The 13323-nt window shown below is 42.7% G+C and overlaps 1 protein-coding gene across 3 annotated transcripts in view; it reads right to left on the minus strand.

The window, feature by feature from the left end:
* PLA2G4A (phospholipase A2 group IVA) overlaps positions 1-13323 on the minus strand; it is an 81936-nt gene that overhangs the window by 15846 nt on the left and 52767 nt on the right. For 2 of the 3 annotated variants that reach the window (XM_064664034.1, XM_064664032.1), the window contains exons 9-14: positions 11424-11560; positions 8490-8522; positions 6432-6654; positions 4701-4815; positions 850-987; positions 457-549 (exon numbers count right to left, since the gene is read on the minus strand). In XM_064664034.1, coding sequence (XP_064520104.1) covers positions 457-549; positions 850-987; positions 4701-4815; positions 6432-6654; positions 8490-8522; positions 11424-11560 — 739 coding nt within the window. The remainder of the gene's footprint in view (positions 1-456; positions 550-849; positions 988-4700; positions 4816-6431; positions 6655-8489; positions 8523-11423; positions 11561-13323) is intronic. The other variant, XM_064664035.1, reaches the window with a different exon arrangement.

Genomic DNA, 13323 nt, shown 5'->3' on the forward strand with positions numbered 1-13323 from the left:
GTGTGGAATGAAACCAAAATCACTAAATCAGATACCAGGAGGTTGTGGGCAGAATGGAACATTAACAATCCAGAGATGATAAAATTTAGGACTATTTTAGTAATCCCTTGATTAAACAGTGCAGTGTCAAGAGACTACATAAGTGACTATTAAGTCCTTGTCAGCTTCTGATCTCCAAAAATCAGCATAACATAAGAAGAGGAGTTGGATTCTAAGAACTTCCTGTGGAGAGCTGGATATGTGTATGTAATGCAGCATCACTGAGCAGAAACAAAAGTGAAAGGAAGAAAAGAACACTCCTAACCCTCCTTCCCTACCTCCGCAGCATCTTGCAAGGTCAGCAATTAAAGGTAATTAATTAAATGACTCCCAGCAGTGCCATCCTCCCACAGAGGAGGACTGCACTGAATCCTGGCAGTAATTGCTTTGCACAGCAGAATTATTTACTAATATTACCTAATTCTTCTTCCATGGTGGGACCTTTATTCTGAGAGTTGGAGACACCAAGCACTCTGTTAAATAATATGGAAAATGCACTGCCCCAAACACCTGGAAAAGGGAAATAAATAATGAATGGAGGTCAGTGGAAGAAAAAAAAAAAACAACACATATTTTAATAATCTATTTAAGCAGTTGCTTGCTCTCTGAACACACCTCTGATTTTGGAACATGCTCAGATGTCCAAACCAGAAACAAAACAAGAAACAAAGAAACAAGAAATGCCAATCAACGTCTGTGAAATCTTTCCAATTAATCTCTTCACACTTTGTGTGACTGCATTCAAAAGCCCTTGTCCATGAACTACTGAAATTATTTTTATTTTTAAGCCTCTTTCTGTCACATACTCACCCATGAGGAAATGCAAGGGATTTTCATTGTACTTCTTCACCACTGTCCCCATGAAAAACTTGCTGCCAAACAAATCAGGAGACATAAAAGTGCCATATTTGGCCATACCAATCTCATAGGGACTGAATTCCACCCAGTCTGCAAAATCAGAAACAAAATTGGCCTTAGTCAGCAATCTCAACCTGAACAGAAATGAGAAGGAAAACACAGAAATGAATGAAACCTCTGTGCAAGCAAAGAAACTGTAGTGAACTGAGAAGCTAAATAATCAACAGGAAGGCTTTGAAGAAGCCAAAATGTTGATTTCAAATGCAGGACAGTGATGTCTCAACAGGGAAGGAATTCTCAGTCTCGTTTTCTGTTATCACAATCAACCTGGTGAAAAAAAAACGAGGCTGTAAAACCAGAAGCATAAAAGGAGTGAGCACGAGTGAGAAAAACACAATGACATCTGGTTTCCATCTCAAGCCTCACCATAATTCCCTGCCACACCAAGTGTAACGTGGGTCTGAGGGCCAAGTTTCTTTTCTTTCAGTGTGATTCTATCAAAAATGTGAAAAGCAGGGATAAAAGTGGCAGAAAAATGATCGAGTATCACAGAAGTTGTGAAATATTCTAGGAGAGGTATTTGGATTCCACCCAAACCTAAAGTTTATGGTGAAATCTAAAATGCAAAGGCAAAGCTGAGAGGCAGCTGATAAACATGAATTCTAACACTGCCAAAAATATTTTTTAAATCCTTTTTTATTGAACAGAGCTCAAGAAAAATACGGAATATTTCATATTCAATGCATTTCTGATCTTGGCAGAAAATTTCAGAAGTGATTTACGTTCTACTGATGTAGGCCTTCTTTGAAAATGGATTTTAGCTGACTTGGAAATACTTTCTTTGATACCAGTAGAGTCCCTTACATCAGAGAATTCATTTCAAAAAGCAAACAACAAACCAAACTTATCCTACATTTTTAGTCTTTCACCCATTCAACTGTTTTCCCTTCCCTATTTTCAGCAGTGATTGATTTGACTGCTCGTGTAAACAAGTCAGAAATAATTCTGCAATGGAAAGGCAAAAGAGACAGCTTTGAAAAATCCCTCCATGTCACGGAATGCCATCCATCCCTCAGGATATTCCTGTTGAACGTGAGGTGAACACTTGTCCTGAAAAGGAAAGATTTAATCCCAACTGCAGCGAGTTTCATTTCACAGGGCAGTGCTCACCAATGCCAAGTCAAACACAACACAGTGTTTTCCAGATAAACCACCCCCAAATCTTCACACTTGCTGGAGCAGAAGGGAATTCCTTTGAAGACCCAGTGCAGGAATGGCACAGTACTTCCCTTTAGCTGTATAAACATGAATGGGCCAATATTTAGATCTTCAGAACCAGGGGGCAACAAAGCTGAATGGAGAATTAGAATTAATTTAATCTTTGAGAGTCCACCTTCAGCTTGAAGAGAATTTCTGAGATCCCACACCCTGCTTAGGGAAATAAAGTCTCTGCCTTAAAATTAGAGGACTTCAGCATTAGTTTCTGCCATTCCAGAAGCTCCTTGAGACAGTGGCCACTAACAGAGACTGGAAGGTCCCTCTGAAACCCGGAATTTATCCCTCAAGGCTTCCCAAATTAATTCTGTAGCACTTAGAGAGGAACAGACTCACTCTCAAGAGACATAAATTTACTGTAATGACTGTCAAGAACAAACCCCCCAAATCCAAGCCAAACATTAAATTCCACTCCCTCTTTAACCCTGGATACCAGTATCTTCAGGTAATTTTTTTATCATTACAGAAGTTGTCGTAATTAAAGTAAAGAGCTGTCTTTAACTAAATTACTCTAATTTTAATGTTCAGTTAAAATGGTGAGTGCAGTTCTGGGTAGGCCACACCACATGGGGTCCTAAATGCTCTTGGTGAGGGAAACAGGAGATCTTGTTATCTGATATAATTAACACATTTCAACAGGGAAGGGGTCTTGCCTCCAACCATAATCAAGTAAATAAGCAAGTGTAAAATAAATATTTCTGCTCAAAACTTACTGTATCTTTCACATCAGGAAAAACTGTTCAGTTCTATAAGAGGGGAGAAAAGCCTAAAATAGAAACAATAAAATCCAGCACCCTATAGAATGATATAGATGACAACCCAAAAAAGCAAACCCAAGATCCACTGCCAGAGGCAACACCTTTTCTAGACCAAAGGAAGACATTCAGGTGCTTCTGGTCTTGCTTAGACAAAGTCATTCTTAACTAAAGATGTTTTTAAAGCAGTAAATAAGTAATGTAGAAAAACAGCAGCTCATCTAAAACTCAATATACTTCTATTTTCCAACAAAAAGGTATCAGTTTCTTAAGTAGGAAAGTTAAAGACATTTTCCCATGACAAATTTAGCCTAATTTACACCTCATTTTCCATTACAACCAAAGCTTTGAGAGCAACTGTTCCTAATAATCATTTTAGGAAACACAATGACTTATAAACCTTGGGCACACCACTTGGTATTTCCCTTCTCAGTCCTGTACAATTATATATAGACAGACACATCCTTTGTGTAGCATCTTGTACAACTGGATTTACTCTAAACTGAGGTTTCTAGATGGGATTAAAACCTATGGATTAAATAGGAGCAAAAGCCACTCCTGCATCACCAACAGCAGTTGACACTGGGCAAGAGGTAAAAAACAGGCAATATATCTAAATTGTTTGTTCCATTTTAATCACAGCATCATTCAGGTTGGGGAAGACCTCTAAGATCATCAAGTCTAAGTGTTAATTTCACCCTTCTTAGAAAGGGGAATAATCCTGTATGACTGAAGACATTTCCCTTAAGGTTTTTGATACATTCATGTTAAGCAGTTTTTCCCTGTTGGAGACACCAGACTCCTTTTTATCCTGACTCCTGCTCAGCTCCTTCAAGGGGAAGGAATATTCTTTGCAACTGCTAGGAAATCACTTTTTTAACATATAGAGAACAAAACCTGGCCACCACTTCCCACTTCTCAGGGCTGTTATGGTGTCAGACTTATTTTCAGGTTAAAAAACCAATGGTTTTCCAAAATGGTCTACAAACAAGACTCCAAATCCAAGAATGATAGAGAAATGAAAGGTTGTGGACCAAAAAAACAGGCTGTTTTCTCTCAACCTACAAGAAAAGATGCATCTTAAAAGCAAGAAAAGGTTCAGTTCCATAGTGTGCCACAAGGAATACATCCATCTGATGCCTGTTCTCCACAGCCCTGTAACCTTGGTGCAAATACTGCACCAATCCAGGGAATATCCACCTACCCAAGTAAGTGATCCTGAACCACAGAACGGTTTGGGTTGGAAGGGACCTTAAAGCCCATCCAGTCCCACCCCCTGCCATGGGCAGGGACACCTTCCACCAGCCCAGGTTGCTCCAAGCCCCGTCCAACCTGGCCTTGGACACTTCCAGGGATCCAGGGGCAGCCACAGCTTCTCTGGGCAACCTGGGCCAGGGCCTCCCCACCCTCCCAGCCAACAATTCCTTCCCAATATCCCATCTCTCCCTGCCCTCTGGCAGTGGGAAGCCATTCCCTGTGTCCTGTCCCTCCATCCCTTGTCCACAGTCTCTCTCCATCTTTCCTGTAGCCCCTTCAGGCCCTGGAAAGCCACAATCAGGTCACCCCAAAGCTTCCCCTCTCCAGGCTGAACAATCCCAACTCTCTCCCCTTTCCTCCCAGCAGAGCTGCTCCAACCTCTGCTCATCTTGGTGCCTCCTCTGGACCCTCTCCAGCAGCTCCATGTCCTTCCTTTAAAAAAGAGGCTTTTTTTTGTGATCCACACACTTCTCTCTTCTTCCCACAAGTGACCCAACACCCAGATTGGAGCCATACCTGCAAACATCAGCTCTGACACGTCTGGTTTCACATGGAGACACGTAAAGAGTGGCAGAGCACACTGGGCATTATTGGTTTTCTCTTTCATGCTGCTCAAAGTGGTGTCCATTCTCTGCAGGAAAGAAAGATCAGTTCCAAACAGATCCTATGAAGGCATTTATTTATTTATTTATTTATTTATTTATCTATCTATCTATCTGTCTATCTATCTATCTATCTATTTATTATGTTTATATATAAATATCAGTATACATATGAAATATATCTATAAATATAACCTATTTATAAATACAGTATAATTATATTATATATTTATATATGTTCTAGGTAAATATATAAAATTTATAGAATATATAGAATATATAGAATATATAGAACATATAGAATAGAGAATATAGAGAATATAGAAAATATAGAATATAGAATATAGAATATAGAATATAGAATATAGAGAATAGAGAATATAGAGAATATAGAATATAGAGAATATAGAATATATAGGATATATAGAATATAGAATATATAGGATATATAGAATATATAGGATATATAGGATATATAGGATATATAGAATATATAGAATATATAGAATATATAGAATATATAGAATATAGAATATATAGAATATAGAATATATAGAATATATATTATCTAAACTATATTTATATATTATATGTTTACATAAACATATTTCTATTTTTACATTTATATAAACACTTGGGAGACTCCTCCTTTCTCTGAAATTTGAGAAGGAAAATGGACAAACTCAGTTACTTCTACAAAAACCAGAAGAATTGGTACAAGGAAATAATTTGCCTGAACACCTTTTAGCTGCACCATTCAGGAAGGAGTGGGAGAGGATACAGGAGGAAGATGAAAGGAGGACACATTACAGAAGCCAAAATAACATGGCCAAAAAGCAAACAGAATTGCTGGACAAAGCAACATCTGGGTTTTTATTTAATCCCTTAGTAAACAGGGACATCTAACCAACCTCACACCATCATCAAGATCCCTTCAGCATCAGAATTCTGTATATCTGTTACTAAGAGCTGTGTTGCCTGTTTTTCAGTATTTTAACTGTTTAAAACCTAATAACAATTTATATTCATGAAAGACACAAGTGTATAAAACACCCCTGTGACTCCATTTATACATTTCAATCTTGCCATAAGATCACATCCAACTGCTGCTCACCTGACACATTTGGACTTGCAGTCTGTGTGCCTGATTTAGCCAGGATTGTCCAATCCTAACTGACCCAAGCAGGATAGTTGAATAACAAAATACAATAGTGTGAAGCTCTCCTGTTGTCTCTTTTCTCAGAAAAACACATAAAAATAGACAGAGATGTGGATCGTTCACCTTGAAATTAGTACCTTGTTAAGCAAATGCTGCTTTTCTTATAGCAAACTGTGCATGAAGAGGTGACACCACATTGTAAATTTTGTTGAAATGGTTTGAGCAGGAATTTTAATGTTGATACACAATGTCAAGAGCTTGCTGTAAGTACTCAGAAGTCAAGTTCATCCCCCAGAGCAAGGAAAGCATTTTACAAGTGTCTTGTCCAGTATCTGTCCTAGTAACTTATCCAGTAACTTTAAATATTTCTATTGTTAAACACGTTTTGCCAAACGTTACCAAGGTCATTTAAAAAAAAGTAGTAACAGTGGTTACTATGCAATAATTTCACAGCCCTAACAGTGATAAGAAAAGCCCAGAACTCACATCATGGATAAGTGTTTCCCCTATCAGCATTCCAAAGATATCTGTGAAGGTGACAGGCTGCCCTGAACTCTTCTTATTCCACAGGGCTTCGATGTAGCGTTTGACTTTCTGAGGAGTGAGCAGCAGGAGGGGGTTGTGGCTCACAGAGTTCATCAGCTCTTCATTGATCTCTTTTGGGCCCTTTGATGGAAAGTCTGGGTGTGAATACAAAGTTGACATGTACCTGCAGTGGAAAACAGGCCAAGTATCAAACCTGCTTCAGTGGCAGTTGCCTGAAAGCTATAATAAACTCATAAATAATTTGATACAATTACTGATCAAATCAGGTTAATTTACTTACCACTTACACAGTAAATTGTCCCTTCTTTTTTCTCCAGGTACAGAAAGCTAAACCATTTGTTCTACATGTAAGCACACAATCCAACATTCAGCATACACTGCCATATGTGTATGATGGAAATGACTAAAGTGTCCTCATTTATCTGTTTAAGGGATAACAGAAAGAATCCCCCTAAGCTGTAGAAGGAGCTCCTCAAGTCAGCACACTGAAATTTGGCAGACTGGAGGTCCCAGAAGTAGACACACACAGTTCTTTCACTGTAAGATGTCCCTCTCCAATTCACTATCATTATCCAAAAATTCCTACAATATCTCAGTATATCACGGAATCCTGAAATGGTTTGGGTTGGAAGGGACCTTAAAGCCCATCCAGTTCCATCTGAGCAAAGCAGCTCAGATATCCTCCAAACACACTCCACTGAACATTTTAACAACACTAAATGTTTTGTCAAGACATCTGCACTGTTTTGGGATCCGGGGGACAATGTACTGTGTGGACTGGCTGAGCACCACACACAGGAACATCAAATCATGGAATGGTTTGGGTTGAGAGGGACCTTAAAGCTCATCCAGTTCCACCCCTGCCATGGGCAGGGACATCTCCCACTAGCCCAGGTTGCTCCAAGCCCCGTCCAACCTGGCCTTGGACACTTCCAGGGATCCAGGGGCAGCCACAGCTTCTCTGGGCAACCTGGGCCAGGGCCTCCCCACCCTCACAGCCAACAATTCCTTCCCAATATCCCATCTATCCCTGCCCTCTGGCAGTGGGAAGCCATTCCCCTTGTCCTGTCCCTCCATCCCTTGTCCATAGTCTCTCTCCATCTTTCCTGTAGTTCCTTCAGGTCCTGCAAGGCCACAATCAGGTCACCCCAAAGCTTCTCCTCTCCAGGCTGAACAATCCCAACCCTCCCAGCCTTTCCTCCCAGCAGAGCTGCTCCAACCTCTGCTCATCTTGGGGCCTCCTCTGGACCCTCTCCAGCAGCTCCATGTCCTTGCTGTGCTGTTCCCCAGGGCTGGAGCAGCTCTGCAGGGGGGTCTCAGTTGAGGGTCAGAGGGGCAGAATCCCCCCCTGCCCTGCTGCCCACGCTGGGGGATCAGCCCAGGACCTGAGGGCACTCAGGGCTGCAATACTGCACTGCTTTCCAGGATCTGGATGCTTCCAGAACAAGCTGAAGCACAGTAAGTACAACCTGTGCAGAGAGTTAATTGACTGGGAGGATTCAGAAGAGACCTATCAGGCAAATCTTGATGTGTTACTGAGAAACAAGTTCAGTTTACTCCAAAACACAGTTTAGCCACACGTGCAGGAAACCGTGGCTTTCACCTGGTTGGATTAAGCAACACCAAGGCTCAAGATAGGCTGTCCTAATCTCCCAGAGGCTGATTTACTATTATTTACTCAATGGTTCAGGTACACATCCCATAGTGCAGGCACAGCTCAGACACACAGAGTCAGCCTGGCCCTGAGGTCACTGCCCAGCAGTTTATCTGTCCCACGTGTGATGCAAGAACTTGACTCATGATTCTGGCCCAGGCACCAAAGCTGAGCATGCACGTCAGCTCCTGGGTGCAACAACAGCAGCAGCTTCCATGGGAGCAGGGAAAGGGAAGTGCAGGATGGAGAATCAGCACAAGGTTGAAGAGAGATGGCAGAAACACCCAGGGAGGTCAATGCATTGTTCCAAGGTTAGGCATGCAGCTGAGGGGACAAGCAAAAACCTGCCTCTCCTGCCAGGAAAGGAATTCTCCACCCTTCAGGAAAGAAAAGAGCATTAGTCCCAAGTTCTAGATTGGATGGAAAAAAAAAAAAAAAAAGAAAGGGAGTGTCAAAGTGTCAATTTATTTATTCATCAAGCAAGGAAAGGCTGAAGAGGTGACATCAGACAGCAAAAGCAAATTTGTTCAAATCCAACAGTTTCCAATATCTGTTTCTGACTGAAGCAGTTCAGATAATCTATTTTAACACAGATTTTATAGGTTTACATTAGATCAGCTACGTCTTCACAACTGGGTTTTCCCAAAAAGAGACCTCAGAGCTGACGTCTGTTCAGAGTGTGGACTACAAACCCTTCCCTACAAACACACTCCATGTTACTCACACTCCATTGCTCTTCATCCAGCCAGATGATGTCTTATGCTTTCACAACTCTGAACAAAGTACATCCAGACCTCTCAATGGACAGTGACAAATCTGCCCCCACCACTAGTGACAGAAAACCCAGATTCAGGGATGCCAACCTTTTATGGTCCAATCCAAACGAGAAAGTTACTCTAGTTCATTGACACTCCTGGCATTTCAAGACCTCCTGGCATTCTGAAAGCTTCCATCTAGTCTGGAATTGGGGAAGCAACCTCCAAACAGTGGAAAATAACTGACAAAAATCCCCACACAAGGAACAGGACTGGTCATTATCTGTTTCAAAGAAATTAGTAACTCTTGAGGTTAAGATGTGTGGAACCAAAATTCAGGTGCTTCCTTAACTTTAAACCAGGGGATAAAACTCATCCCAGGCAGATTCCCTGCTCACTTATACTAGGCTATTCCAACAAAAAAGTTTCTTCCTCTCAAAGAAAAGACACAGTCACATAACCTTACAATTTAGACTGGCAGGACCCTTGAGGTCTCTACTCCAACCTCCTACTCAATCCAGAGCCAATTTAAGTCAGCTCAGGTTGCTCAGGGTTCTGTTCAGTCAAGTTCTGCTCTTGTATGAGCATCCCCTGAGTCAGACAGAGAGAGGCTGACACCAAACCCAGCCTAGCCAAGTCAGGATGGGTCAACACATTCCAGTGCTTGGACACTCTCACTGCAAAATGGATTTCTTAATGTTCATCAAATTGCTCCTTGTCCTTTCTCTGGGTCTCCAAAAAGAGTTTGTCTTCTTTACAGCTCATCAGGAAGCTGAAGACAACGGTGAGATCTCCCCCCACCACTACCTTTGCCTTTAATTCAGCTGCCCCACTTCCTCACATGCTCCAGTCCCCTAACTGCCTCAGTGGTACTCTAATGGAATTAATCCAGTTTTTCAATACCTTTCTTGTACTAGGTGGTCCTAAACTGGATTGAGATGCAGCTTCAGTTTTCAAACTGGTACAGCTACGATAAAATCCCGTTTTGTGACACTTGGGACACGTTTGACACATATTTTTGCCTTAAAAAGTTCAAAATTTTCTTAGGATGCAAAATCCTCTACTGCAAACTGGTCCAGTGGCATTAAAACCAAATTTTACAGCTAGTCAAAAAGAAGTCTGCCATTTTTCACTGAATGAACAAAGTGTGATGGTAAGGAGTTGAAACTGAATTTGTCAGATGTTTTGGCTGATGAAAACGACACACCTTTAAAATATGTTACATCATTTCAGCTCAGAAACGTCCAAACAAATAGTTTCAATGTTTGTAATAAGATGCTTGTAATAAGTGTAATTTGGGATCGTTTTTGTAAGAGCCAAGAAGGTGAAAGGCAACAGGTTCATAGCACTGGGCAGGGAGAAGAGAAACCTTCTCAGTCATTAGTGGTTGAGGCAGACAGGATTCTGGGGTTCAAAGCATTTTGCTGCCTGCAGGCCCCTTTCACACACTGACATCACTCTCATCTTCTCCTGTGGATGTTATTCCTGTAACTGGGCTGCAGCACTCCCTGAGTCAGACACAGGGACATCATACCTACCTCATTAGGGCACCCTGATTGAGGCATCTGGGAAGATCTTCACTCCCATCTGACTAAAAACCAATGTAATTTCTAAATTAAACAGTGACAATGGGAGTGAGACAAGGCAATCCATAGTGGGATGCTCTGAAGCATGGCAGTCAGATCCTAGGCATTCCCAGTAAATGCACTAAGAAGGGGACTATTGGGTCTGAAATGAAGCAAAAGACCTATCAGAGAAGCTCTGAAAAGCCCTCCTGAAGTATACAATCCATGTTGGATTGATTGAGTCATCAGCTTCAAATCATAAGGGATTTTTTTTTCCACATTTCATCAGGAAAATAAAACAACACACAAAATATACTTTGGGTTTGTTCCAACAGCTTGAATTCCTACTATTTTGGTTATGGAGATGAAGGAATCAGTTACACAGTCCTGGTACATGCAGTATTGGGGGCTGACATAGAAATGAGGGTGTGTATGTGTGGCACCTCTTTCCACCCATTCCTGCTCTCAAAACTCTTAGGAAGATCACCTGGATCCTGAGATGTCCTCACCCTTCAAGGCATTCTGAAACACCTCCATACTTCAGAGAATCCCAGACTGGTTTGAGTTGGAAAGGACTTTAAAGACCATCCCCTTGCCATGGGCAGGGACACCTTCCACCAGCCCAGGTGGCTCCAAGCCCCGTCCAACCTGGCCTTGGACACTTCCAGGGATCCAGGGGCAGCCACAGCTTCTCTGGGCAACCTGTGCCAGGGCCTCCCCACCCTCACAGACTAGAACTCCTTCCCAACATCCAATCTAAACCTACTCTCTGTCAGTGACTTGCCCCACTGCCCCACTCTGCTGCAAGAGAGAGTGTCTCTCTCTCTTTTCCACACTGACAGTGCACGTTTAAAATTTGCTATTGATTTTAACCACAGAAATAAGTCAACCCTCATGAAAATTCATTCTTGAACCTCCTGAAGAAAACCTGAAGCAAACCAAAAGACAAAGCCCTTACCAGGTGGATCCAGAGAGCCCAGCAATATAAGTGGCACAGTCCAAAACTCCGGATTCATAAAGTGCTTTCATGACTCCAGCAAACCCCACCATGGCACGAAATCCACCTCCCGAGCCCAGGACCGCTATGACTGGGACCTGCAGAGAGGAGAGGAACAGGGTATCACCACAGCAGCTCCTATAAACACTTACAAGTGGTAAATAAACATTATATGCCACCAAATCACAGAAGGTCCTGAGCTGGAAGGGACCCACAGGGATCATCCAGTCCAACTCCTGGCCCTGCACAGACACCCCAACAATCCCACCCTGTCCCTCAGAGCGTTGTCCAAACCCTCCTGGAGCTCTGGCAGCCTTGGGGCTGTGCCCACTGCCCTGGGGAGCCTGGGCAGTGCTCAACCACTCTCTGGGAAGAACCTTTTCCTGAGATCCAACCTCTGTCCTGACACAGCTCCAGCCATTCCCTGGGTCCTGTCCCTGCTCACACAGAGGGGCTGCAGCCCCTGGTGAGCTCTGCCCTCAGTCTCTTCTTCTCCAGCTGAAGAAGCCAAGTGACCTCATCTGCTCCCCCTATGGCCCCTCCAGACCCTTCACCATCTCCATGTCCCTTCGCTGGACACTCCCCAACACCTTGAGATCTTTCCTACACTGTGGCACCCAGAAGTGCACCCAGCCCCCGATGGGAGGCCATGCCATGAATCTGTATGTCATTAACTCACAGCCCCTTCTTCTTCCCAAATTGCTGGATGACAGGAGCACTCTTGGACCGAAGTAGGGGATGAAAGCTCTGCTGATCCTGAGCAAGGGGAGCCAGGAACCAGCCAGCAGCATGAAAGGTTCTGCCAAGCTGGAAAAGTCCGAGAGGGGCAGAGCAGACTTCCTTCCAGCTCCCTCCCTGTCTTGCACCAGCAGCACTCAGGAGGTGCAAACACAAGCAGGGAAGACCCTGAGCAGATGAGAGGGGCTTTGCCCCTCTTGGAGGAAGAAGGAGGGGCACAGGTGCCCAAGGCTGCAGCCTGAGGTCTTGGTCTTTCTACTCTGGAAGAGCAACAGCTCAAGCAGATGCTGTCAGGCTCAGGTGGTGACACCAGTGAGACCCTGGGCTTCCTGACCATGAAGCCTAGTTTGCTGATGGAGGTGGTCCATGGGAAAATAAAGAATCCACCTGACCAAAGTGAAGAACACCTTCATGAAGAGACTTGCCTAATTTAATGAGGAAGATTTCAGACATCAGGATGCAACCAGAGACACTTCCTTTGGGGAATATCTGGGTCATTGTCAGAAAGAAAATATCACGAGGGATTTGTGCCAGTCAGATTCAGACTGTGGGATGAAATGGTTTTCTCTGAAAACCAAAAGTTGTCTCCTGATCTGCCTGTGTCCTCACAAGAGGGATTTTAATCCCCTGCTGAAAGGGGAAATCCCCCTGTGCAGACTCCTCCTATTCAGGTTCCTTACAGGCACACAGAAGTAATGTCTGATTCTTCTGGTCAAGGAGTAAAATACATGGTGAGAGTCAAATACTGTCATTCTGACCCTCCTTAGCTTCCTGTCTGCTGCCAAAACATACAGAATTTCAAGTTCAGTTCACTTGTACAGATTTGTGGCACTGCTTCAGACCTGAAAATACTACCTACAAATTGAGTGACTAACCACATCAGGTCTCAGCATCAGTAAGTTGTTGCCCCCACAATGCCCTTTTACTTACAATTTTAATTGCCTGGTATCTGAAGAATTAGAATTTATTTGAAGAAGTCACCACTTGTAGCAAGATTTCTAAACCAAAACATAGCCAGAATTTCTTTAGAATGTCTGTCCTCCTTATCCATAATCCAAAATAGAGAAGATATTAAATTTAGTTATTAAATAAACTATCTGGTTACAAGATCACAAACACTTTT

Source organism: Pseudopipra pipra, chromosome 9, assembly GCF_036250125.1.
Source record: "Pseudopipra pipra isolate bDixPip1 chromosome 9, bDixPip1.hap1, whole genome shotgun sequence".
NCBI lineage: Eukaryota > Metazoa > Chordata > Aves > Passeriformes > Pipridae > Pseudopipra > Pseudopipra pipra.